At 51.7% G+C, this 26,583-nt stretch overlaps 1 protein-coding gene across 1 annotated transcript in view; it reads left to right on the top strand.

The window, feature by feature from the left end:
• cps1 (carbamoyl-phosphate synthase 1, mitochondrial) overlaps nt 1-26,583 on the top strand; it is a 100,441-nt gene that overhangs the window by 37,570 nt on the left and 36,288 nt on the right. The window contains 12 exon segments of the mRNA XM_080198494.1: nt 2,820-2,897; nt 6,381-6,479; nt 7,318-7,413; nt 9,173-9,362; nt 11,829-11,986; nt 14,502-14,630; nt 16,486-16,630; nt 20,117-20,327; nt 24,029-24,096; nt 24,099-24,226; nt 25,308-25,347; nt 25,350-25,483. Of these exon segments, the coding sequence (XP_080054620.1) occupies nt 2,820-2,897; nt 6,381-6,479; nt 7,318-7,413; nt 9,173-9,362; nt 11,829-11,986; nt 14,502-14,630; nt 16,486-16,630; nt 20,117-20,327; nt 24,029-24,096; nt 24,099-24,226; nt 25,308-25,347; nt 25,350-25,483 (1,476 nt within the window).

Here is a 26,583-nt window from a genome sequence, read left to right as displayed (position 1 = left end):
GTAGGTAGAAGGATTGGAATGAGGCACTCACTGAGTGTTAAAATGGGCAGCGCGGGCTTGTAGGGCCAAAGGGCCTGTTTCCTGTGTTGTTCTTTGAATCAGAGTTGAAGGATTTTTGTTCCACTGGCCAGCTCCAATTACAGTTACAGAAGCTTCGATAAGATCAGCGAGGGAGAGTTGTTCAGCTTTCTCAGGCGGTTTGTCCCCTCCTGGGCCGTTCTGTACAATCACAGAGAGCTAGTCAAACTTGTCTGGGTCAAGTTGCACATTCCAGATTGGGGTGTGCGTTGGGGGGACTTCTGGTCCAACCAGGCATTATTGGGAATCAACGCAGCTCCCACCGTCCATCCCCACCCACCCCCAAACCTTTCAGCTAATGACACCCACTCACTAAACCCCACACTAAATAAACAGCAGCTCGCTTTGATTTACCATTTATCAGCAGATACAGTGAGAACTATTGTTTCCCGGGCACTACACAGACAAAGCAGCCCGTTCACAGGGGGTAAGAATAGTTTATTTAAGTACATTAACACTGCAGTGAAGTTACTGTGAAAATCCCCGTGTCGTCACACTCCTGCGCCTGTTCGGGTAACACCGAGGGAGAATTTAGCCAACGCACCTAAGCGGCAGGTCTTTCGAGAGGAAGCCGGAGCGTCTGGAGGAGGCCCACGCAGACACGGGGAGAACATGCAGACTCCCCGCAGACAGTGACCCAAGCTGGGGATCGAACCCGGGACCCTGGCGCTGTGAGGCAACAGTGCTAACCACTCTGCCACCAGTGAGGAATACAGTACTGTCAGTGCGGCTTGCTGTAATAAGCCTGGTGGGTGTCAAGGCGAGGCGATTAGGTGCAGCAAGAACCAGTCCTGTTCCGGTGTCTTATTGCTTTTTGCTTCTTGTGAAGCCTTTTTTTGGCATCAGTACAAATTGCAGTAAAAAAAAAATGCTTTGATGCTTTCAATTTATAATTAAATGTTAAAATACACGTCAACAACCTGGGTTCAAACTGATTTCAGCTGTAACTCCTCAGTTACACGGGAAATCTCTCTTCACTCCGACAAACCCGGAATTCCACAATACTGTAGTTTAGGCTGGAATTTTGCGTTGTTGTAGATATGGGACTTCGCAAGATGGCCAAGTTTTTAAAAAGTTTCCTTTAAGTGAAAATGAGGCAGAGTGACCTGGATAGGGGAGGTGGTTTCCTAATAAACCTGTGCCCCGGAGACAGGCCCATGTGATCTGCCTGATATGGGGAGAGAAACCCAAACCAAGGGCAACAGAAAATAAAGTGACAGTTTCTGCCCCTCCACACAGCTTATATTTTGGAGAAAGACAGAGGGTAAAATTGAATGCCCCTTCAGAGGCAGGTGGGCATTTAATCAGACAAGAGCTGGGATGGGAGAACCCTGGGGGGAATCTTCCCTCCTCCACCTGATTAAGGCTGGGGTAAGGAGGTTGTGGTTTGAGGAGTCACCAAGCAGGAAGCCTGCAAGTCAAACGTGACGAAGGAGGTGGGGGTAATCCTTTAGAATCATAGAGTCCTACAGTGCAGAAGGAGGCCATTCAGCCCATCGAGTCTGCATCGACCACCACCTTATCCCCATAACCTCCTGTATTTACTAGCTAGTTCCCCCTAACCCTCAGGGTCAATTTACCATGGCCAATCCACCTAACCCTCACATCTTCAGACTGTGGGAGGAAACCGGAGGAAACCCAGGCAGACACGGGGAGAATGTGCAAACTCCACAAAGACAGTGACCCGAGGCTGGGAATCGAACCAGGGTCCCTGGGACTGTGAGGCAGCAGTGCTAACCACTGTGCCATCGTGCCGCCCCTTGTTCAAAGGCGCGCCATTCCCAATCCAGTTCCTGGGTGATGCTTTCTGCAATGGAGGAGGAACTCTCAGGCGGGGCGATGTCCAACCCTGAGGGTCCTTAATTACAGGAAAACCTGACACTGGCCACCTAAAGGCCTGTTGAGTGCTTTTTATGAGGGGCCTTCTCTAATAGGGCTGACAGAGGTTCCACCAGTTCACCAGCTGGTGGGCAAGACTGCCATGGCAAACAGTATGAGTGGTTAGCACTGTTGGCACAGAGAGGGAGAGTGCAGCTAAAGTTTTAAAATTTATTTATTTACATTAACACCGCAATGAAATAATTGTGAAAATCCCCTAGGTGCCACATTCGGGCACCTGTTCGGGTACACTGAGGGAGAATTTAGCACGGCCAGCGCACCGAACCAGCATGTCTGTCAGACTGTGGGAGGAAACCGGAGCAGAGGAAACCCACGTCAACACGGGGAGAATGTGCAGACTCTGCACAGACAGTGACCCAAGCCGGGAATTGAACCCAGGTCCCTGGCACTGTGAGGCAGCAGTGCCACAGTGCCACCCTGTACTGCAGTGAGCAGCAAGAAAATGTGGCTTTGTGTTAGCAACCAAAAGGATGCTGAGGAGAGCGATTTTGCTGTTTGAAGAGAAGACAGGGAGATTTTTTAAATTACCTTTTAATTCTGGGCCTCGCTGACTAGGCCATTCCCAATCCCTAATTACCCTTGAGAAGGTGTCGGTGAACCCACTTCTTAAACTGTTATAGTTGATGTAGGGACAGAGAGTAGGGAGAGAGGTATTGTTGCAGGAATATCTGTACTGGAATTATCCTTACTCTCTCTCTGTACCTGTCTGTTATGAACTCACGGATTGGAAGGACAGCAATGAACAAACCCTGCTGCTAGCACAGGATAAGTGTGTCCTGTCATTAACCGGGAGCAGGAGTCCATTCAATGGAAAATAATCCGTTTTCATTCTTCTGTTTCAGGGAATCGTGCATGAGAGCAAGCCCATTTTCACTGCCCAGTTCCATCCTGAGGCAAAGGGAGGACCAACAGACACAGAAGTGAGTGAAATATGTGTCCCTGTATAACACTGGGGTACAGTACTGGTGGGTACAGGTCTGTCCCTGTATAACACTGGGGTACAGTACTGGTGGGTACAGGTCTGTCCCTGTATAACACTGGGGTACAGTACTGGCGGGTACAGGTCTGTCCCTGTATAACACTGGGGTACAGTACTGGTGGGTACAGGTCTGTCCCTGTATAACACTGGGGTACAGTACTGGTGGGTACAGGTCTGTCACTGTATAACACTGGGGTACAGTACTGGTGGGTACAGGTCTGTCCCTGTATAACACTGGGCTACAGTACTGGTGGGTACAGGTCTGTCCCTGTATAACACTGGGCTACAGTACTGGTGGGTACAGGTCTGTCCCTGTATAACACTGGGGTACAGTACTGGTGGGTACAGGTCTGTCCCTGTATAACACTGGGGTACAGTACTGGTGGGGATGGGTCTGTCCCTGTATAACACTGGGGTACAGTACTGGTGGGTACAGGTCTGTCCCTGTATAACACTGGGGTACAGTGCTGGTGGGTACAGGTCTGTCCCTGTATAACACTGGGGTACAGTACTGGTGGGTACAGGTCTGTCCCTGTATAACACTGGGATACAGTACTGGTGGGTACAGGTCTGTCCCTGTATAACACTGGGGTACAGTACTGGTGGGTACAGGTCTGTCCCTGTATAACACTGGGCCACAGTACTGGTGGGTACAGGTCTGTCCCTGTATAACACTGGGGTACAGTACTGGTGGGTGCAGGTCTGTCCCTGTATAACACTGGGCTACAGTACTGGTGGGTACAGGTCTGTCCCTGTATAACACTGGGCCACAGTACTGGTGGGTACAGGTCTGTCCCTGTATAACACTGGGGTACAGTACTGGTGGGTACAGGTCTGTCCCTGTATAACACTGGGGTACAGTACTGGTGGGTACAGGTCTGTCCCTGTATAACACTGGGGTACAGTACTGGTGGGTTTAGGTCTGTCCCTGTATAACACTGGGGTACAGTACTGGTGGGTTTAGGACTGTCTGTGTATAACACTGGGGTACAGTACTGGTGGGTTTAGGTCTGTCTGTGTATAACACTGGGGTACAGTACTGGTGGATACAGGTCTGTCCCTGTATAACACTGGGGTACAGTACTGGTGGGTTTAGGTCTGTCTGTGTATAACACTGGGGTACAGTACTGGTGGGTACAGGTCTGTCACTGTATAACACTGGGGTACAGTACTGGTGGGGACGGGTCTGTCCCTGTATAACACTGGGGTACAGTACTGGTGGGTTTAGGTCTGTCTGTGTATAACACTGGGGTACAGTACTGGTGGGTACCGGTCTGTCCCTGTATAACACTGGGGTACAGTACTGGTGGGTTTAGGTCAGTCTGTGTATAACACTGGGGTACAGTACTGGTGGGTACAGGTCTGTCCCTGTATAACACTGGGCTACAGTACTGGTGGGTACAGGTCTGTCCCTGTATAACACTGGGGTACAGTACTGGTGGGTGCAGGTCTGTCCCTGTATAACACTGGGGTACAGTACTGGTGGGTACAGGTCTGTCCCTGTATAACACTGGGGTACAGTACTGGTGGGTACAGGTCTGTCCCTGTATAACACTGGGATACAGTACTGGTGGGTACAGGTCTATCCCTGTATAACACTGGGCCACAGTACTGGTGGGTGCAGGTCTGTCACTGTATAACACTGGGGTACAGTACTGGTGGGTACACGTCTGTCCCTGTATAACACTGGGGTACAGTACTGGTGGGTGCAGGTCTGTCTCTGTATAACACTGGGGTACACTACTGGTGGGTACAGGTCTGTCCCTGTATAACACTGGGGTACAGTACTGGTGGGTACAGGTCTGTCCCTGTATAACACTGGGCTACAGTACTGGTGGGTACAGGTCTGTCCCTGTATAACACTGGGGTACAGTACTGGTGGGTACAGGTCTGTCCCTGTATAACACTGGGGTACAGTACTGGTGGGGATGGGTCTGTCCCTGTATAACACTGGGGTACAGTACTGGTGGGTACAGGTCTGTCCCTGTATAACACTGGGCTACAGTACTGGTGGGTGCAGGTCTGTCTGTGTATAACACTGGGATACAGTACTGGTGGGTACAGGTCTGTCCCTGTATAACACTGGGATACAGTACTGGTGGGTGCAGGTCTGTCTGTGTATAACACTGGGATACAGTACTGGTGGGTACAGGTCTGTCTGTGTATAACACTGGGATACAGTACTGGTGGGTACAGGTCTGTCCCTGTATAACACTGGGATACAGTACTGGTGGGTACAGGTCTGTCCCTGTATAACACTGGGGTACAGTACTGGTGGGGATGGGTCTGTCCCTGTATAACACTGGGGTACAGTACTGGTGGGTGCAGGTCTGTCCCTGTATAACACTGGGGTACAGTACTGGTGGGTACAGGTCTGTCCCTGTATAACACTGGGATACAGTACTGGTGGGTACAGGTCTGTCCCTGTATAACACTGGGGTACAGTACTGGTGGGTACAGGTCTGTCCCTGTATAACACTGGGGTACAGTACTGGTGGGTACAGGTCTGTCCCTGTATAACACTGGGGTACAGTACTGGTGGGTACAGGTCTGTCCCTGTATAACACTGGGGTACAGTACTGGTGGGTACAGGTCTGTCCCTGTATAACACTGGGGTACAGTACTGGTGGGGATGGGTCTGTCCCTGGAAAACACTGGGATACAGTACTGGTGGGTACAGGTCTGTCCCTGTATAACACTGGGGTACAGTACTGGTGGGTACAGGTCTGTCACTGTAGAGCAGGGAGTTGGGGTGAGAATGGGGGGAGTTAGGGCAAGAGTGGCGGGGGGGGTAGTAAGAGTGTGGGGATGAGGTGGGTTCGGGTAGAGAGCAGGGGGTTCGAGAGGTGGATGAGTGCAGGCTGAGGGGGGGCATGCGAGCAGGGAGGTTATGTTTGGGGATGGGGTGGGTGAGTGTGGGGGTGGGGGTGAGAGGCGGATGAGTGTAGGGTCGGGGGGGGCATGCGAGCGGGGAGGTTATGTTTGGGGATGGGGTGGGTGAGTGTGGGGTGGGGATGGGGTGGGTGAGTGTGGGGGTGGGGGTGGGTTGGGTGAGTGTGGGGGTGGGGTGGGTGAGTGTGGGGGTGGGGGTGGGGTGGGTGAGTGTGGGGGTGGGGGTGGGGTGGGTGAGTGTGGGGGTGGGGGTGGGGTGGGTGAGTGTGGGGGTGGGGGTGAGAGGCGGCTGAGTGTGGGGTGGTGTATTTATACAGGTTTGCAAACGGGGAAAGTTTGTGGTGTTACGGGCAGCGGGCAGGGTGTTGGGACTAATTGGATCTTTGGATGAACAGGAACGATGGGCTGTATTTTTCTGGGAACCTGCTAGAAAATATCTTACTTTGTGATATTGTCATTAGCGTCGTGCTGGGCCATTGGAAACATTCTGCATTGAATATAAAATCACTAACACTCACTGTCTCTTTTCCAGTTCTTGTTTGATGCTTTTATTTCGCTGATTAAGAAAGGGAAAGGGACCAGCATTGCCTCCGTCATGCCAGCTGTTCCCCCACCCCCCAAGAGACTGGAGGTCGGTGTTCCATTTTCTCTGTGTTTTGTACTCAAAGTAAATGCAGTATGTTATAACCAGTCTCCCTGCCCAACTGGGACCCATTACCTGGGCCTTTTATAAAGCAGGCCTCGGACTGGGCCTGCTGAACTGTAGTCCCAGGTGGAGCCTAGTGTGCGTACACCACCTCTGTAATAAACTACGTTCCTTTCCAGTTGGGCTTCTTGAGTATTTTACTTCCCATCATTACTCCTGGTGACCTGTACAATATGATAATGAAGAGGAAGAATTGATCTTTATCTCCAGAGACTGGAAGATAAAAACGTGTTACAGTTGTGCAGGGCTTTGGAATGATTGTGTCCAGTTTTAGACGGTAGAATTCTCTGGCTGTCCGTGCCACTCCATCACTGCCAGCAAGAATGGCGAATTTAGTGTTTAGCCAAATCGCCGCCGTTCACTGCAGCGGGACTGGAAAATCCCAGTTGGCAATTCCGGCCCTACATTTCAGGGAAGAGATATCGGCCGTGTAGGTGGCTACAGTGCAGAGTCAGTGGTGAAATCATCAGAACGTGTTTCTGGATTAGCGAAATATTCCTTTAATATCTAATTGAAATGTTAAAATCATTAAAGGGGGAGAGAGAGAGAAAGTTTCCCCTGTGGGGGGAAAGTCCACACCGGGGAGGGGGGATATCCGTCAGTCAGAGCTGGTCTTTCGGGAAGCACCTCTCCATAAAGGGCAGCGGGAGAAATCTGGGAATCACTTTCCCTTGAAACCGCTGCTAATGAAATGGTTTGGGAGTTGGCTGTCTCCTCTCCGCTGTTCCTGCATTCCCTCACATTGTTCCCATGCTGCTTCCAGGTTTCCAAGGTTCTAGTCCTGGGTTCTGGAGGTCTTTCGATTGGCCAGGCTGGAGAGTTTGATTATTCCGGGTCGCAGGCAATCAAAGCATTAAAGGTGAGCTCTCATTTCCTACTGCCAGACAGTGCTGTGTGTCTGGCTGTGTGTCTGGCTGTGTGTGTTTGTGTGTCAGTCTGTCTGTCTACCTGCCTGTCTGGCTGGCTGCCTGTCTGTCTATCGGTTGGTTGTTCTGTCGCTCATTCTGTCTGCCTGCCTGCCTGGTTTGATTTGATCTGATTTATTATTGTCACGTGTATTAACATACAGTGAAAAGTGTTGTTTCTTGCGCGCTATCCAGACAAAGCATACCGTTCATAGAGAAGGAAAGGAGAGCATGCAGAATGTAGTGTTACTGTCATAGCTAGGGTGTAGCAAAAGATCAACTTAATGCAAGGTAGGTTCATTCAAAAGTTTAACAGCAGCAGGGAAGAAGTTGTTCCTGAATCAGTTGGTACGTGACCTCAGACTGTTGTACCTTTTTCTACACTGTCCCTGTTAAACACTCTCAGGAGAGATGCAGCATGGGGTTAGATACAGAGTAAAGCTCTCTCTACACTGCCCCTGTTAAATACCCCCAGGACAGGTACAGCACGGGGTTAGGTACAGAGTAAAGCTCCCTCTACACTGTCCTTGTTAAACACACCTAGGACATATACAGCACACAGTTAGATATAGAGTAAAGCTCCCTCTGTACTGTCCCTGTTAAACAGTCTCAGGACAGGTACAGCACGGGGTTAGATACAGAGTAAAGCTCCCTCTACACTGTCCCCCCATCAAACACTCTCAGGACAGGTACAGCGTGGGGTTAGATACGGAGTAAAACTCTCTCTACACTGTCCCCCCATCAAAGACTCCCAGGACAGGTACAGCACGGGGTTAGATACAGAGTAAAGCTCCCTCTACACTGTCCCTGTTAAACACTCTCCCAGGACAGGTACAGCACGGGGTTAGATACAGAGTAAAGCTCCCTCTACACTGTCCTTGTTAAACACACCTAGGACATATACAGCACACAGTTAGATATAGAGTAAAGCTCCCTCTGTACTGTCCCTGTTAAACAGTCTCAGGACAGGTACAGCACGGGGTTAGATACAGAGTAAAGCTCCCTCTACACTGTCCCCCCATCAAACACTCTCAGGACAGGTACAGCATGGGGTTAGATACGGAGTAAAACTCTCTCTACACTGTCCCCCCATCAAACACTCCCAGGACAGGTACAGCACAGGGTTAGATACAGAGTAAAGCTCCCTCTACACTGTCCCCCCCATCAAAGACTCCCAGGACAGGTACAGCACGGGGTTAGATACAGAGTAAAGCTCCCTCTACACTGTCCCTGTTAAACACTCTCCCAGGACAGGTACAGCACGGGGTTAGATACAGAGTAAAGCTCCCTCTACACTGTCCCTGTTAAACACTCTCCCAGGACAGGTACAGCACGGGGTTAGATACAGAGTAAAGCTCCCTCTACACTGTCCCTGTTAAACACTCTCCCAGGACAGGTACAGCACGGGGTTAGATATAGAGTAAAGCTCCCTCTACACTGTCCCCCATCAAACACCCCCAGGACAGGTACAGCCTGGAGTTAGATACAGAGTAAAACTCCCTCTACACTGTCCCTGTTAAACAATGCTGGTGTACAGTGGGAATGACTGGGCTAACAGTGTGTTGGGGTGAATGGTGTATAAAGTCTAACTGAGGCAGTGAGCTGTGGATTGTTAATCTCTCTCTGTTGTAGGAGCATGGATCTACATTTCTGAAAGGTTAATCCATTCCTCTACACTGAGCATTCAAGCTATTGTTTCTTTTAATCTTTCAGGAAGAGAACATAAAGACGGTTTTAATGAACCCGAACATCGCCTCAGTGCAGACAAATGAAGTGGGAACAAAGCAGGCGGACACAGTTTATTTCTTACCCGTCACCCCAGAGTTTGTGACAGATATTATTCAAACAGAGAAGCCTGATGGGATCTTGCTGTCCATGGGAGGACAGACTGCCCTGAACTGCGGTGAGTTCTTTGCAGCATTGCCAAGATACTGCATTAAAAGTCTGCAGTTTTTTTTTAGCCATTCCCCCCCTCCACTCTCCTGTCCTGTCCTGAGTTTAACTCCTCGTTCATTTACGGCCCTTGCCCAGTTGGCTAAGGCGGAATTTTCTCAAGGAAATTCCAAGTGTAAAACGAGTGAGGAAATGGGAGGTTTTCCCACCCGTTTATTCGGGGAGGTAAGAAATGGTCATTTACGGCACTCTGTGCAATACGGAGGCTGCAGTGCAAATCATGCCAGTAGGGGGAGTGAAGTCCCAGAGGCCGGCGACTGAGCTCTGAGGGCACCTTTGCGCAGGCGCCCCGATCTCTCAGTATATTGAGCACACAGTGTACACAGTACATTGGGAGAAGCAGCCCCTCCCTCCCCAGCTCCCCACCGATATTGACCATCCCCCACCTAAGTACAGCCCCGAACATCGCCCCCATCCCCCTCGATTGCAGCCCCAAACACTACCCCTCTCCCCCGATTGCATCCCCTGCTGATCGCCTTGTTACAAACTGGTTAACAGACCTTCCAATTAAGTCCTAATTTGATGTCAGTTATTCAGTAGAAGTCACTGATATATAAAGGGGCCATTTAATCACGAGACTCATCCCCATTCTCCTGCCTTCTCTCCATCATTCTTGGTCCCCTTATTGCTCAAGAACCTACCTATCTCTGTCTTAAAGACACTCAGTGACCTGGTCTCCACAATCCTGTGTGGTAATGAGTTCCACAGAAACATCACCCTCTGGCTGAAGAAATTCCTCCTCATCTCGGCTTTAAAAGAGGGTCCCTTCACTCCGAGGTTGTGCCCTCGGGTTCTAGTCTCTCCCACCAGTGGAAACGTCCTCTCCTCATCCGATTTATCCGGGCTACTCAGTATTCTGCACCTTTCAATTAGGAGTTTCACCCGTCGAGTGTAGATCCAGCTGCTCCTCATATGACAGACTGTTCGTTCCTGGGATTGTCCTTGTGAACCTCCTCTGGATCCCTTCAAAGGCCAGCGCATCCTTCCCTAGATGTGAGGCCCAAAACTGCTCACAATATTCCAAATGGGGTCTGACCAGAGCCTAATAGAGTCTCAGCAGCACATTCCTGCTCTTTTAACCCTCTAGAAATGAATACTAACCTTGAATTTGCTCTCCTCATTGCTAACTGACCCTGCTTGTTAACCTCAAGATCAGCTGTAGATTTTAAAGTTACAATAACATCAATTTGTGGAACTGAATCCGAAACTCTACCATCCTTTTTGTGTCGCGGTGTTTCTAATTTCATTCCTGTCTTGATTTACGATCCTTAATTCCAGACTCCTATCCAATGGAAATATTTCCTCTCTATCTGTCCTCCCAATAATTGATATTCAACAGGCCAGGCACCAGTTATGGACAGTTAGCGTTTTAGGCCGTTGACCTTCATGTCGGATACTGGCCAGGGTGGAGGTGGCAGAGCAGTACTGACACTGGATTACAGATCCAGGGCAATGTTCTGGCGACCCGCGTTCGAATCCCACCGTGGCCGCTGGTGAAATTTGAATTCAATAAAAAATATCTGGAATTAAAAGCCTTTATTTACTTCCTGAAGATCCATGTGTGGTTCAGTAATGTCCTGTAGGGAAAGAAACTTATCCACAGCAAGTTCAAGGGCAATGAGGGATGGGCCATAGCTGCTGGCCCAGTCAGTGATACCCACATTACCTTGAGGAAAATGAAAGGACTTTGAGGATAAACCCCCACTCTTCAATACTGTGCCTCTTCCATCCAGTGACTCAGCTCAAAGACAGGCTCAGATGATAGGGAGTAGGGGTAAGAGGAGGCCACTTGGCCCCTACTCTGTCATTCAACAAGATTGTGCCCGAGTTTTTTTATATTGTGGTTCAGGGCAGCGGCACTGCTGCCTCACAGCACCAGGGACCCGGGTTCAATTCCGGCCTCGGGTCACTGTCCGTGTGGAGTTTGCACATTCTCCCCGTGTCTGCGTGGGTTTCCCCCGGGTGCTCTGGTTTTCTCCCACACTCCAAATATATCCGGGTTAGAGGGATTGGCCGTGCTAAATTGTCAGGGAGATTAGCAGGGTAATTAGGTGGGGTTCTGGGGATAGACCTGCTGTTGGTGGAGGCTCGATGGGTCCCCTGCATTGTAGAGATTCTATGAGCTCTCTCCATTTCAGGGTTAGTCTGGTGAATTGTTATTGTTCTCCCTCTGCGGTAAGTTTATCCTTCCTTCGATAAGGAAACCAAAACTGTTCCCAACGCTCAGTCTGGTGAAGGCTCGATACAATTGGAGCAAGATTTCCTGGATTCTAATCCCATTGCAATGAGGACCATTTACCTTCCCAATGTCTTGCTGCCTGTTAGCTTCCAGTCACTCATGAACAAGGACACCGAGTCTCTTTGGGTATCAGTGCTTGGCCAATCTCTGACAGCTGGTTTATTTTGTCTCCGGTAGGTGTGGAGCTGTATAAACAAGGAGTGCTGGCAAAGTACGGTGTCCAGGTGCTGGGAACGCCTGTCACCTCTATCATGGCAACAGAAGATAGGCAGCTCTTTGCAGACAAACTGCTGGAAATCAATGAGAAAATAGCTCCGAGCTTTGCTGTAGAGTCGGTGAGATACCTTGTTTCTCCTTCACTATCCTTCCCTTCTCCCTGTGCGGTCTTCACCTTTCCTCCCCGGATCTGTCATACTGATCATCTCCCAGGGTGGATCCCTGATCACTGATTGGTCATCTCCCAAGGAAGGATCCCTGATGATTGGTCATCTCCCAGGATGGATCACTGATCACTGATTGGTCATTTCCCAGGGAAGGATCCCTGATCACTGATTGGTCATCTCCCAGGGTGGATCCCTGATCACTGATTGGTCATCTCCCAGGATGGATCCCTGATCACTGATTGGTCATCTCCCAAGATAGATCCCTGATCACTGATTGGTCATCTCCCAGGATGGATCACTGATCACTGATTGGTCATCTCCCAGGGAAGGATTCCTGATCACTGATTGGTCATCTCCTGGAGAATGTTCCCAGAATTCTGCTGGCATCTTGTCCGGGGAAGAGTTGGTTTAGGCCCGCAGTTTATTTACTGTCCCACTCTGTAGCGAGATACCTGCCCTAAACACCTCATGGAAATGGGCCACAGAGTGAGGGTGTCCCAGTGGAAATAGGCCAGTGAGTGAGGGTGTCCCAGTGGAAGGGGGCCAGTGAGTGAGGGTGCCCCAGTGGAAGGGGGCCAGTGAGTGAGGAGGTCCCAGTGGAAATGGGTCAGTGAGTGAGGAGGTCCCAGTGGAAATGGGCCAGTGAGTGAGGAGGTCCCAGTGGAAATGGGCCAGTGAGTGAGGGTGTCCCAGTGGAAATGGGCCAGTGAGTGAGAGTGTCCCAGTGGAAATAGGCCAGTGAGTGAGGAGGTCCCAGTGGAAATGGGCCAGTGAGTGAGAGTGTCCCAGTGGAAATGGGCCAGTGAGTGAGGAGGTCCCAGTGGAAGGGGGCCAGTGAGTGAGGGTGCCCCAGTGGAAGGGGGCCAGTGAGTGAGGGTGCCCCAGTGGAAGGGGGCCAGTGAATGAGGGTGCCCAAGTGGAAGGGGGCAGTGTGAGGGTACCCCAGTGGAAGGGGGCCAGTGAGTGAGAGGGGGCCAGTGAGTGAGGAGGTCCCAGTGGAAGGGGGCCAGTGAGTGAGGGTGCCCCAGTGGAAATGGGCCAGTGAGTGAGGAGGTCCCAGTGGAAGGGGGCCAGTGAGTGAGGAGGTCCCAGTGGAAATGGGCCAGTGAGAGTGTCCCAGTGGAAATGGGCCAGTGAGTGAGGAGGTCCCAGTGGAAGGGGGCCAGTGAGTGAGGAGGTCCCAGTGGAAATGGGCCAGTGAGTGAGGGTGTCCCAGTGGAAATGGGCCAGTGAGTGAGGGTGTCCCAGTGGAAATGGGCCAGTGAGTGAGGGTGTCCCAGTGGAAATGGGCCAGTGAGTGAGGGTGTCCCAGTGGAAATGGGCCAGTGTGTGAGGGTGTCCCAGTGGAAATGGGCCAGAGTGAGAGTGTCCCAGTAGAAGTGAGCCAATGAGTGAGTGTCCCAGTGGAAGTAAGCCAGTGAGTGAGGGTGTCCCAGTGGAAGTGAGCCAGTGAGTGAGGGCGCCCCAGTGGAAATGGGCCAGTGAGTGAGGAGGTCCCAGTGGAAATGGGCCAGTGAGCGAGAGTGTCCCAGTGGAAATGGGCCAGTGAGTGAGGGTGTACCAGTGGAAATGGGCCAGTGAGTGAGGAGGTCCCAGTAGAAATGGGCCAGTGAGTGAGGGTGTCCCAGTGGAAATGGGCCAGTGAGTGAGGGTGTACCAGTGGAAATGGGCCAGTGAGTGAGGAGGTCCCAGTGGAAATGGGCCAGTGAGTGAGGGTGTCCCAGTGGAAATGGGCCAGTGAGTGAGGAGGTCCCAGTGGAAATGGGCCAGTGATGAGGGTGCCCCATTGGAAATGGACCAGTGAGTGAGGGTGTCCCAGTGGAAATGGGCCAGTGAGTGAGGAGGTCCCAGTGGAAATGGGCCAGTGAGTGAGGGTGTCCCAGTGGAAATGGGCCAGTGAGTGAGGAGGTCCCAGTGGAAATGGGCCAGTGAGCGAGAGTGTCCCAGTGGAAATGGGCCAGTGAGTGAGGGTGTCCCAGTGGAAATGGGCCAGTGAGTGAGGGTGCACCAGTGGAAATGGGCCAGTGAGTGAGGGTGCACCGGTGGAAATGGGCCAGTGAGTGAGGAGGTCCCAGTGGAAATGGGCCAGTGAGTGAGAGAGTCCCAGTGGAAATGGGCCAGTGAGTGAGAGAGTCCCAGTGGAAATGGGCCAGTGAGTGAGGAGGTCCCAGTGGAAATGGGCCAGTGAGTGAGAGAGTCCCAGTGGAAATGGGCCAGTGAGTGAGGAGGTCCCAGTGGAAATGGGCCAGTGAGTGAGAGAGTCCCAGTGGAAATGGGCCAGTGAGGCAGCAGTGATTTTGTTCTAAATCCACTGAACTCAAAGTAAAAGTTGAGTTGCTCCCTGTGTGTTTTCCGGGTGGTAATGTTGGGTTTTGGAATGATTCGGAGGGTGTTTATGTTGATCATTAGTAACTTTGGAGCGGAGGTGACCAATCGGAGCTCTGCTAACGGTTCCTTGAATCCCCAGCTGGAGGATGCCTTCCAGGCGGCGGAGAAGATCGGCTATCCCGTCATGGTGCGCTCGGCCTATGCTCTCGGCGGCCTTGGCTCAGGCCTGTGCAACAACAAAGAAAAACTCCAGGAGATTGCTGGGAAAGTGAGTAACTGTTCCGAGCCTGCGTGTTGCCAAGGGAGACGCTGAACGTGGGGCGGCCAAATTCATAGAATAGATCCCTAGAATCCCCGCAGTACGGAAGGAGGCTGTTCGGCCCATCGAGCCTGTACCAACCACATCCCACCCAGGCCCTATTCCCGAGGGAGCAGAGTGATGGGGCGGAGGGAAGGGGGGGCGGAGGGAGGGGAGGAGTAGAATAAAAGGGCAGGTCTCTGACAGTTTGATGGGGGATGAAATGACGAAGGGGTGATGGTGCAGGGCTGGTGCCAACGGCAGGAATAAGGAAATAAAGGACTAACCGGCAGAGCCAAGGTCATTACCAACGAGTGCTGTTTGCAAAAAATGGGAACCGTCTCTGATAAATTGTTGGATCAGGATTGTACGGCTGTGAAGAGTCTAATTGAAGGATTAGATACTGTTCCTGGAGCTTCCTCAGAGCTTCACTGGAACAGTGAAGGAACCAAAGGGACTGAGAGGTCGCAGTGGGAGAGACGCTGACTGACCAGATCTCTGCCCAGACTAAAGGAAGGCTACAAACTGAATCATTTGTCTTTCCTCTTACACTTCACAAGCTGCTGCATGAGCATCCTTTAGATGAGGCCGTTTGCAACGTGTTTGAGCAGTTTATTTTTCGACTTCTCCCATTTCCGGAGGTCAAGGAAATGTTGCCCGACACGGTATTATTCCAGCTTTGTCCGCTGTACGTTGAATAAACATGTTTCTGCTTGGTCCTTCGACCTGTGAATATAAAACTGAGTGCCCAGCACTGCTGTAAGCGTGTGTTAAACAAACGGAACATTTTACAGGCATATACACATCTCAGAACGGAGTGAAAAACCCAGGCTTCTTGCAGTCTGTTAGAAGTAGTGTGTACAGTTCTAGTCACCCTATTATAGAACGGATATTATTAAACTCGAAAGAGTGCAGAAAAGATTTACCAGGATGCTACCAGGACTTGATGGTTTGAGGTATAAGGAGAGGCTGGAAAGACTTTTTTCCCTGGAGCGTAGATGTCTCAGGGGTGATTGTATAGAAGTCTATAAAATAACGAGGGGCATAGATAACATAGATAGTCAACATCTTTTCCCAGAGATAGGGGAGTCTAAAACTAGAGGGCGTGGGTTTAAGGTGAGAGGGGAGAGATACATAAGGGCCCAGAGGGGCAATTCTTTCACACAGAGGGTGGTGAGTGTCTGGAACGAGCTGCCAGGGGTAGTAGTAGAGGCAGGTACGATTTTGTCTTTTAAGAAGTGTTCAGACAGTTACATGGGTACGATGGGTGTAGAGGGATATGGGACAAATGCGGGCAATTGGGATTAGCTTAGGGGTTTAAAAAACAAGGGCGGCATGGACAAGTTGAGCCAAAGGGCCTGTTTCCATGCTGTAAACCTCTATGACACTCTGACTCCAAGGAAAGTTTATTTATTAATCACAAGTAGGCTTACATTAACACTGCAATGAAGTTACTGTGGAAATCTCCTAGGCGCCACACTCCGGCGCTTGTTCGGACTCAGTGAGGGAGAATTTAGCACGGCCAATGTACCCTGACCAGCACGTCTTTCCGACTGTGGGAGAAAACCAGAGTACCTGGAGGAAACCCATGCAGACACGGGGAGAATGTGCAAACTCCACACAGACAGTGACCCGAGCCGGGAATCGAACCCGGGTCTCTGGCACTGTGAGGCAGCAGTGCCAACCACTGTGCCACCGTGCCGAACTGTCCCAAATTGCTTCATAACAGAGCAACAGGCTTGGTTTATACGGGATGCGATTCCAAAATCCTCCTTTGGAAGGACAGTGCTAGGAATCTAACGGTTGTTTGTTCTCTTCCGTTTAGGCCTTGGCTATGACGAATCAGATTCTGGTTGAGCAGTCGCTGTTGGGCTGGAAAGAGGTGGAGTATGAGGTGGTTCGAGATGCGGCCGATAACTGTGTCACTGTGTGTAACATGGAGAACTTTGACCCCTTGGGAATTCATACAGGTAAAACCTGCCTGGGAAAGGAGTTGTAGAATCCCCACAGTGCAGAAGAAGGCCATTCGGCCCATCGAGCCTGCACCAACTCTCCCCCAGGCTTACCCCACTAACCTGTATGTCTTGGAACGCTAAGGGACAATCTTAGCACAGCCAACCAACCTGACCTGCATGTCTTTGGACTGCGGGAGGAAACCGGGAGCACCTGGAGGAAACCCATGTAGATACGGGGAGAATTTAGCATGGCCAGTGCACCCTAACCAGCACATATTTTGGACTGTGGGAGGAAACCCACGCAGACACGAGGAGAATGTGCGGTCTCCGCTCAGGCAGTAAGCCGGGGTCAGAATCGAACCCGGGTCCCTGGTGCTGTGAGGCAGCAGTGTTAATCACTGTGACACCGCGCTATGTTGCATTTGAGAATCTTGGCTCTATTTCAGTCCCTCAAGCTGTGAAACCCCGTCCCATTTTCCTGTAAAGCCAACTAAATACTGAATATCTGATGTGCATTAGACTGGAGATCAGCAAAGATCAACAGAGAATAAAAACCAGGTTCTCTGGTTTCCTATCATTCTCAGTATAATTCTTGGATATTTCACTCTTTCCAGTAACAGTGGAAATCAGATGTGTGCCGTTGATCTAGTTACACTCCTCCCTGCTGTGAGGGTGGTGGATTGACAAGGTTCTCTGAAAGTTCCCTCTGGAGTGGGAAAGCCAGCTTAAAGTTTTCTCTCGCCTCCTCACTATCTCACAAGGCACTGAGTCCGATGGTGAGAGTTAGCGATAGCAGCACAGGGAAATGGGCTGAAGGGCCTCTTGCAAGGGGCCCTTAAGATGGCACGGTGGCACAGCGCTTAGCACTGCTGCCTCACAGCGCCAGGGACCCGGGTTCAATTCCCGGTTCGGGTCACTGTCTGTGTGGAGTCTGCACATTCTCCCCGTGTCTGCGTGGGTTTCCTCCCACAGTCTGAGAGACATGCACGGGCCATGCTAAATTCTCCCTCAGTGTAGCTGAACAGGCGCTAGAGTGTGGAGGCCAAGGGATTTTCGCAGTGGCTTCATTGCAGTGTTGATGTAAGCCTGCTCGTGACACCAGCAAATAAAGTTTAAATTTCCCTCACTTGTACAGACTGCGCCGGGATAGAGACTGGGGATCAGTTGTCCAACATCATGGAGCTTGCTGTGTCGCAAGCTACCTCACTTCAGCCTGATTTACCCTCCCACAGCACAGTTATCTACACTGAGCTCAGGTTCAGCAGCTAAATGGAAGGCAGCCCCCTTAGAGTCTTAGTCAGAGACCCTTAAACCGTGCCTGGATCTGCACCTTAAGAGCTGGAAGCTACGGGGCAATGGGCCAGGTACAGGAGGACAAGATTTGAGAGGGCACCTGGGTATCTTTGGGTCAGCATAAACAAGATGGGCCGAACGACCCCCCTCTTGTGCTGTATCGGTTCCATGTTTCTGTAGGGGGGAGGCCTGACTAGAACAGAGAGCACGGGGGAGACCTATAGGGCCTGGGACAGCCAGTGGGATGCCCCAGGGCAGCGGGGCAGCTGTGACCTCTGTCCAGTTTTTCTTTATTGGTAAAAACGCTTTGTGTTCCCGATGAAGTCTCTGAGCATTACACTGGCGACGAGGATGGGATAGAGAAACCAAAGGAGAAAATGCTGGAAAATCTCAGCAGCTCAGGCAGCATCTGCCAGCAGAGAAAAGAGCTGATGTTTCGAGTCCAGGCGAAGCCCGTTCTTGTCCATCCCACCAACTGTCCCAGTCCCGACACACCTTCTATATACCTTCCGCCCTAGTGAGAGCGCCATCCTATAGAACCGATACAGCACAAGGAGGGGCCATTTGGCCCATCTTGTTCATGCTGACCCAAAGACACCCAGGAGTAATGATGACATTGCTTGTGGCCATTGAGATGTGGGCATATCCTCTTTTGATCAAAGTCTGAAGGAAGTAGATATTCACTCGGATGCCTGAGATGTTGTCAGACCCTGAGGGACAGTGCAGAACGAGCCTGGATTGGTCGGTACAGTCAACTGTTTAGAAATCTATCGAGAAAGAGCGAAGAGGAAATAGCCCGCAGAAACGAGCTGCCATTTTGCTTTTAAGGAAAAACTGTACAGAGATATAATTCGGAAAAACAATCTGATTGCGGAATGGGGGATGAAGTTAGACAAATGGGGAACATTGGGCTGAGGGGACACAGAGCTCCCGGTTTAATGGCATGGAGATCCAATGAGGAGTATTTTGGTGTCCTTACCTGAGGAAGGATGTCATAAGAACATAAGAAATAGGAGCAGGAGTAGGCCATCTAGCCCTTCGAGCCTGCCCCGCCATTCAATAAGATCATGGCTGATCTGTCGTGGCTCAGTTCCACTTTCCCGCCCTCTCCCCATAACCCTTAATCCCCTCTCCTATCAAAAACCCATCAACCCGCGTCTTAAAAATATTTAGCGAGGCAGCCTCCACCACTTCAACGGGCAGAGAATTCCAGAGATTCACCACCCTTTGAGTGAAGAAGTTCCTCCTCAACTCCGTTCTAAACCGCCCCCCTTTTATCTTGAGGCTGTGCCCCCTAGTCCTATTGTCTTTTTTGAGCGGGAAGAGTCTCTCCACCTCTATCCTATCCATCCCATTCATCATCTTATACGTCTCAATGAGATCTCCCCTCATTCTTCTAAACTCTAACGAGTACAAGCCTAGTTTATTCAGCCTCTCCTCATAGCTCAATCCCCTCAACTCCGGTATCAGCCTAGTAAACCTCCTCTGCACTCCCTCCAGGGCCAAAATATCCTTGCGCAGGTGCGGCGCCCAAAACTGCACACAGTACTCCAGCTGCGGCCTCACCAATGCCCTATACAGCTGCAGCAAGACCTCCCTACTTTTATTTTATATTCAACTTTTATATTTATGTCCTTGCTATAGTGGGAGCACAGCAAGGGTTTACCAGGCTGATTCCTGGGAGGGTAGGCCTGTCATACGAGGAGAGACCAAATCGTTTAGGATTATATTCAGTGGAGTTCAGAAGAGTGAGAGGGAATCTCATCAAAACTTAGAAAATTCTAATAGGGTTAGACAGGATAGGTTCAGAAAGATTGTTCCCAATGGTGGGGGAAGCCCAGAACTAAGGGTCATAGTTTGAGGATAAAGGGTAAACAGAAGTGAGGAAAGATTTCTTCACCCAGAGGGTGGTGAATGTGTGGAATTCACTACCACAGAATGTAGTCGAGGCTAAAATGTTGTGTGATTTTAAGAAGGGATTAGATATCGCTCTAGGGGCTAAAGGGATACGGGAGGAAAGGGGGATCAGGATATTGAACTTGATGATCAAAATGATTCGAATGGCCTACTCCTGGTTCTACTTTCTATGAGGAATGGGTGGGTGTGCCTGGGCAATTGGGTTAAGTTAACTTGGCTTTTGAGTTCTACACGTCCCTGTGATTCTCGCCGTGTGACTCCTGTCCGTTTGTATCCGGTGTTTCTTCTCAGGTGATTCGGTTGTCGTGGCTCCCAGTCAGACCCTGTCCAATGAGGAATACCACATGTTGCGTGAGACGGCGATCAAGGTGGTGCGTCACCTGAACATCATAGGGGAGTGTAACATCCAGTACGCCCTGCACCCCTCCTCGCTGGAGTACTGCATCATCGAGGTCAACGCCCGGCTCTCCCGCAGCTCCGCACTGGCCTCCAAGGCCACTGGGTAAGGAGGGGGGGGGGGGGGGGAGAGGGGGAGGGCTGCACTTGGCATTAACGCCCTTTATAAAGACACCCTGTCTTAGCGATAAGAGTAAACGGTGTCAGAAGAGACACCTCCACATTGCCACGCACTACAAGGTGCCCACAGCATTGAATAGACCCGCTAATGGGCTGGTGCTGAGGAGGGAGGGTGCGGGCTGGAGTTTCCAGTGTGCCCCCTCAGGGGGCAACAGTCACTGCGGAGCTGTCTCAGTGACCTGGGAAGGATAAGTGGGATGAAAAGTCCATGCAAAGAGTGTCTAGGCCACACATTCACACACGCTCAGAGCTCAGTCCCCAGACACCGTTATACATTTGATTCCAGACGGACAGTTTACCCCCGCCCTGGGTCGAGGTCGAAGCTAGAGTGTGAAGGCTGTGTGGCTGATCAGCCCCCCACCCCCACCCCCCACCCCCAGTCAACCCACAGGCCTTTTAACGTCCTGTTCAACCGCCACCTTCATGGGCTAACCGCCCGATCTGACTGTCAGCAAGTGCACGTCCCCACACCCACGGAGATATTGTACAAGTGCACGATGATGATGGAATGTGTGGTTTTCCCTGAGATTTCCCGCACTTCCAGGTCGGGTAACCCCTTCCTGAGAAACATCAAGTTCTAGTGATAGAGATTCTACTTCAATCTTACGCTAATGATGCCTATTTCATCCGTCTCATCAGCTGTTACCTCCCATTGGTACAATTCCCTAAAAAGAGCAACTTCAGTGTTTTGTTGGGGGGATAACATTTTATCCAGGGATACCCTTTGGTTTGATTTGATTTATTACTGTCACGTGTATTAGTATACAGTGAAAAGTATTGTTTCTGGCGCACCATACAGACAAAGCATACCATTCATAGAGAAGGAAATGAGAGAGTGCAGAATGTAGTGTTACAGTCATAGCTAGGGTGTAGAGTAAGGTCAACTTAATGCAATTGGACCAATGGGCTGACGAATGGCAGATGCAGTTTAATTTAGATAAATGTGAGGTGATGCATTTTGGTAGATTGAACCAGGGCAGGACTTATTCAGCTAATGGTAGGGTGGTGGGGAGAGTTATAGGACAAAGAGATCTAGGGGTACATGTTCATAGCTCCTTGAAAGTGGAATCACAGGTGGACAGTGTGATGAAGAAGGCATCTGGCATGCTTGGTTTCATCGGTCAGAACATTGAATACAGGAGTTGGGACGTCTTATTGAAGTTGTACAAGACATTGGTAAGGCCACACTTGGAATACTGTGTACAGTTCTGGTCACCCGATTATAGAAAGGATATTATTAAACTAGAGAGAGTGCAGAAAAGATTTACTAGGATGCTACCAGGACTTGATGGATTGAGTTATAAAGAGAGGCTGGATAGACTGAAACATTTTTCCCTGGACTGTAGGAGGCTGAGGGGTGATCTTATAGAGGTCTATAATATAACGAGGGGCATAGACAAGGTAGATAGTCAATATCTTTTCCCAAAGGTAGGGGAGTCTAAAACTAGAGGGTGCTGAGTGTTTGGAACGAGCTGCCAGAGGTAGTAGGGGAGTCAGGTACAATTTTGTCTTTTAAGAAGTATTTAGATATTTAGATGGATAAGATGGGTATAGAGGGATATATGAGTAAATGTGGGCAATTGGCACTAGCTTAATGTTAAAAACTGGGAGGCCTGGACAGGTTGGGCCAAAGGGCCTGTTTCCGTGCTGGAAACCTCGATGACTGTGTGTGTGTTCGGAGGTGTTTCCAGCTGTTATTGGGATATTCTGTTTCCATCAGCACGGCCTGTGATTTCACATCCCGGGGACTGGAATTAACACGATCCCGTTCCAAATCCCATTCCCACTAATATATTCCATTAGATAATGGTGTTCTATGAAAGCAGTCTAAGTTTGGGAGAGGGAGCCAGACAGGAACAAACAGTCCGAGGCGGATATTGGGAAATCACACTTTGCAGTTGAGCTTTGTGATATCTGATCTGCTGTTGGGATGGCCGGCCTGTAACCCGAGCACCAGCACCTGTGTTACAGCCTGAATTACTGTCCCGTGTGACAGGGCCCCTCCCGCTACACCGTGACCTCCTGTGTAAACATATTGGAGACACATCACCTCAACATTCACCCCCCCCCCACCCACCTCACACCTCCTCACTCTGACTCCCTATGTCTCTCTCACTGTTAACTCCCTCCCTCTAACCCCCTCCGTCTCTCACACTTTAGCTCCCTCTGTGCGCCCCCCCCCCCCAGCATTGTTCCTTTTACTCCCCTCCTCAAAGCACTGTTAGCCGCCTCTTCCTCCTCCTGCCCTTTCTGCCCTGTACCCCTCCTCCCTCTCGCCCCTCCTCCCTCTCTCCCCTCCTCCCTCTCTCCCTCCTCCCTCTCTCCCCTCCTCCCTCCCGCCCCCCTCCCTCTCGCCCCTCCTCCTTTTCGCCCCTCCTCCTTCCCTCTCGCCCCTCCTCCCTCCCTCCCGCCCCTCCTCCCTCCTGCCCCTCCTCCCTCCCTCTCGCCCCTCCTCCCTCCCGCCCCCTCCTCCTTCCCACCCCTCTCTCCCCTCCTCCCTCTCGCCCCTCCTCCCTCTCGCCCCTCCTCCCTCCTGCCCCTCCTCCCTCCCTCTCGCCCCTCCTCCTTCCCGCCCCTCTCTCCCTCCTCCCTCCCGCCCCCTCCCTCTCGCCCCTCCTCCCTCCCGCCCCTCCTCCTTCCCGCCCCTCTCTCCCCTCCTCCCTCCCGCCCCCTCCCTCTCGCCCCTCCTCCTTCCCGCCCCTCCTCCCTCTCTCCCCTCCTCTCTCCTCCCCTCCTCCCTCCCGCCCCATCCCTCTCGCCCCTCCTCCTTCCCGCCCCTCCTCCCTCTCGCCCCTCCTCCCTCCCTCTCGCCCCTCCTCCCTCCCGCCCCTCCTCCCTCCTTCCCGCCCCTCCTCCCTCCCGCCCCTCCTCCCTCCCTCCCGCCCCTCCTCCCTCCCTCTCGCCCCTCCTCCCTCCCTCTCGCCCCTCCTCCCTCCCGTCCCTTGGCAGTGCCATCCTGGCACCTTGGCAAGGCCAGCCTGGCGCGTGGGCAATGCCCGCTGGCTCCCTTGGCACCGTACACCAGGCAGGGCCAAGAGCGGGGGGCCAATGGGGGGGTCGGTGATTGGGGGAGTGGGGCCAATGGGGAGGTGGGAAGCCCACCGCCACTCAGCATGCGATTGGTGGGAATGGGGGGGTTGCGAGGGCTGCCGTGATTGCTGGGGGGTGGGGGGGTGGGGGGGTGGGGTGGGGGGGGGGGGGTGGGGGGTGGGGGGGGTGGGGGGTGGGGGGTGGGGGGGTGGGGGGGGTGGAGCTTGTTGAGCTGCTGCAGGGTGTGAAACCTGACCCCTCTCCCTCTTCAAAACCTCGCACGTGTACAACACCTCCCCCTACGGCTGGCTGATGAATTAAGCCCCGTCCACTGCCTCTGGTTAGAAACTGATTGGCCCATTTTGCTCAGAGACAGATCGGGTGTGAAAATTCACCCAAGAAACCGATCGGCAACTCCCATTTTCACACTAGCCGGGCTAAAAAAAAACTCATAAAATCCTACCCGTGGTGTGTGCCTCAGTCTGTGTACCTCTGTGTGTCTGGGGGGACCCTCATGTGTGGGAAGAGCTCCCTTTACCCTTCTTGTGGATACAGATTCTTCGTCTCTCTTTCTCTTACTGAGTTTTCCCCTTCCAGTTACCCGCTGGCCTTTGTGGCTGCCAAGCTGGCCCTGGGAATCCCGCTACCCGACATCAAGAACGCGGTTTCGGGAAGACCACTGCGTGCTTTGAGCCGAGTTTGGATTATATCGTCACCAAGATCCCGCGGTGGGACCTTGACCGTTTCCACGGAGCTTCCCGAGAGATCGGCAGCTCGATGAAGAGCGTCGGGGAGGTGAGTGCTCTGGAACTAACTCCTCAACCACTTCCCACACACTTCCCCGCATCTTATATCTTCAGCTCTCTGGTCTTCACGTGGAAAGAACACAATCTAACACCAGAATCCTCCCAGGAGCAAGGAGGAATTTACATTTTAGTTAAGACGGGTTGACAAATCAGAACTTTGTTGTGCGTTTTGGGCTTTGTTCAAAGTTTTTTTTTCTTGTTAGTGTCACAGGTAACGCTGCAGTGAAGTTACTGTGAAAATCCCCTAGTCGTCACGCTCCAGCACCTCTTGGGGTACGCTGAGGGAGAAGTTAGCACGGCCAATGCACTTAACCATCATGTCTTAATCATCATGTCTCAGGAGCAGCCAGAGGAAACCCACACAGACACGGGGAGAATGTGCAGACTCCGCACAGACAGTGACCCAAGCTGGGAATCGAACCTGGGAACCCCGGCTTTGCGGAGTAGCCGTGCTAACCACCGTGTCCTTATTAGTGCTACGTGATGATCATTTTTCCGTTTTGTGTGGGTTTGAGATCTGTGTGTTGGAGGCTGTGTCCGTGGTAATGAAGATATTGTTTGTGGGTTGGATGATGGGTCCACTGGAACCTCTCCAGCCTGGAAATCTATTCTTGTAGAAACATTCGGAATTGTTTATAAGCTGACCCATTTTGGAATCATGGAAGAAGTAGGAATATTTTGATGAATAAAAGAACATTCTGCTTTGTAACATTTTGTTCTAAGCTTCAGGTCAATCTAGTGTTTTCCGGTTCCCACACTGGGAGCTCGGATCAGGCTTCATCCCAAAAATTCCGGAGCCCAAAAGTGACTCGGTCCCAGATATTCCGGACTGGAGAGGTTACAGGAGGTGCAGATAGCCTGTGGGTCTGACCGACTTCCTGAGGTTCGCCTTCATGAACCTCGGCTTTCAAAGAGTGAGGGAGTATCTGTGAGCTCAGATTCCGCAGTGTTGAGCAGAAGGACCGTTTCAGCTCCGTCTGCCTGAGTCAGGGTTTGGAAAGACTGGATCTGAAGCTGAGTCTGGTTGCTGCGAGCGTGCTGCAGTCACTTGTGTGTTTTGCGTTCTCCAGGTCATGGCCATTGGTCGCACGTTTGAAGAGAGTTTCCAGAAGCCCTGAGGATGTGTCACCCCTCGGTGGAAGGCTTTGTGCCCCGGCTCCCCATGAGGAAGGTGTGGTCCGATGACTTTGACCTGCAGCAGGACCTGGCTGTCCCATCTATCACCCGCATCTACTCCCTGGCAAAGGTAATGCCTGTTTATTGGAAGGCCCCGATACTCTATCCCCCTGGGGGTCAGGGGGGGATCATAGACGGTGCAGAAGGAGGCCATTCAGCCCTTCGAGGCTGCACCCACCCCTCTGACAAGGCATCTTTAGCAGCGCCTATCCCCCTCACCCCATGTATTTACCCTGCTAATCCCCCTGACACTAAGGGGCAATTTTAGCATGGCCAATCCACCTAACCCACACAGACACGGGAGAACATGCAGACTCCACACAGACAGTGACCCGAGGCTGGAGTCGAACCCAGGTCCCTGGAAATGATCACTATTAGTATATTTTTTAAAGTGATTCCATTTCTTTTACTCTCTCCCCCTAAACTTTTGCTCGCGAGCGACGCTTGCCGTAGTCAAAGGTGTAGAAAAAGATTAAAAGCGAAACGGGGACGGCGAAGGTTTTGTTTTTCGTAACCATCAACCCAAAATAGCCGGAAGGAAAAGCTGTTTGTTTTGGAATACGGACACAATTCCCCGGCACACAGAGGAACACACTCACCTCCAATCAGTGAAGGAGGCAGGGATTCTGAGTGTCCCTTGGAAAGGGGCAGTGTTGGAGCCTGCTGCACATTCAGCTGGAGAATGTGTCTGTGTAACACGTTTACCCAGCACGGGAATGCTGCAAACACGCATGTGAAAATGACACGCAATCTCCCACAGTGCTTTCTTCGGCCGCCGGGAGATTGAATCCTGGTTGTCCCGGGAAGGGTGGCAACCTCCCCACCCCCCGTGCCCCCATTTAGCTTCACCCCACTGCCCTGCCCTGTCCCATCACTCTGAGTATCAGCGTCGCCAGCCGGGAGGGGTGTTCGCTGGGCCCCGTGACCAGGCCGGGTCCCACCCCAGCCTTTGTGCTGCCGAATGGATAGTGATCTGCCTGAACGGAGCCTGGGTTTGTGTGTGAATTGCTGTCTGTGTTGGGACACTTTTTAAATCAGCAGCAACGTCCTAACCAAAGGCAGCAGCTCCTCTCTCTGTTTATACTGGAGCAGAACTTCCCACTGGCACACAGCCAGCAGGCACTGCAGAGCTCCAGCCCCCTGCCCCTGCCATCGCCACCCCCCCACCCT

This window comes from Carcharhinus amblyrhynchos, chromosome 11, assembly GCF_965287045.1.
Source record: "Carcharhinus amblyrhynchos chromosome 11, sCarAmb.v2.hapA, whole genome shotgun sequence".
NCBI classification, from domain to species: domain Eukaryota; kingdom Metazoa; phylum Chordata; class Chondrichthyes; order Carcharhiniformes; family Carcharhinidae; genus Carcharhinus; species Carcharhinus amblyrhynchos.
The sequence above is the reverse complement of the archived record's forward strand: the minus strand, read 5'-3'. Positions and strand labels throughout refer to the sequence as shown.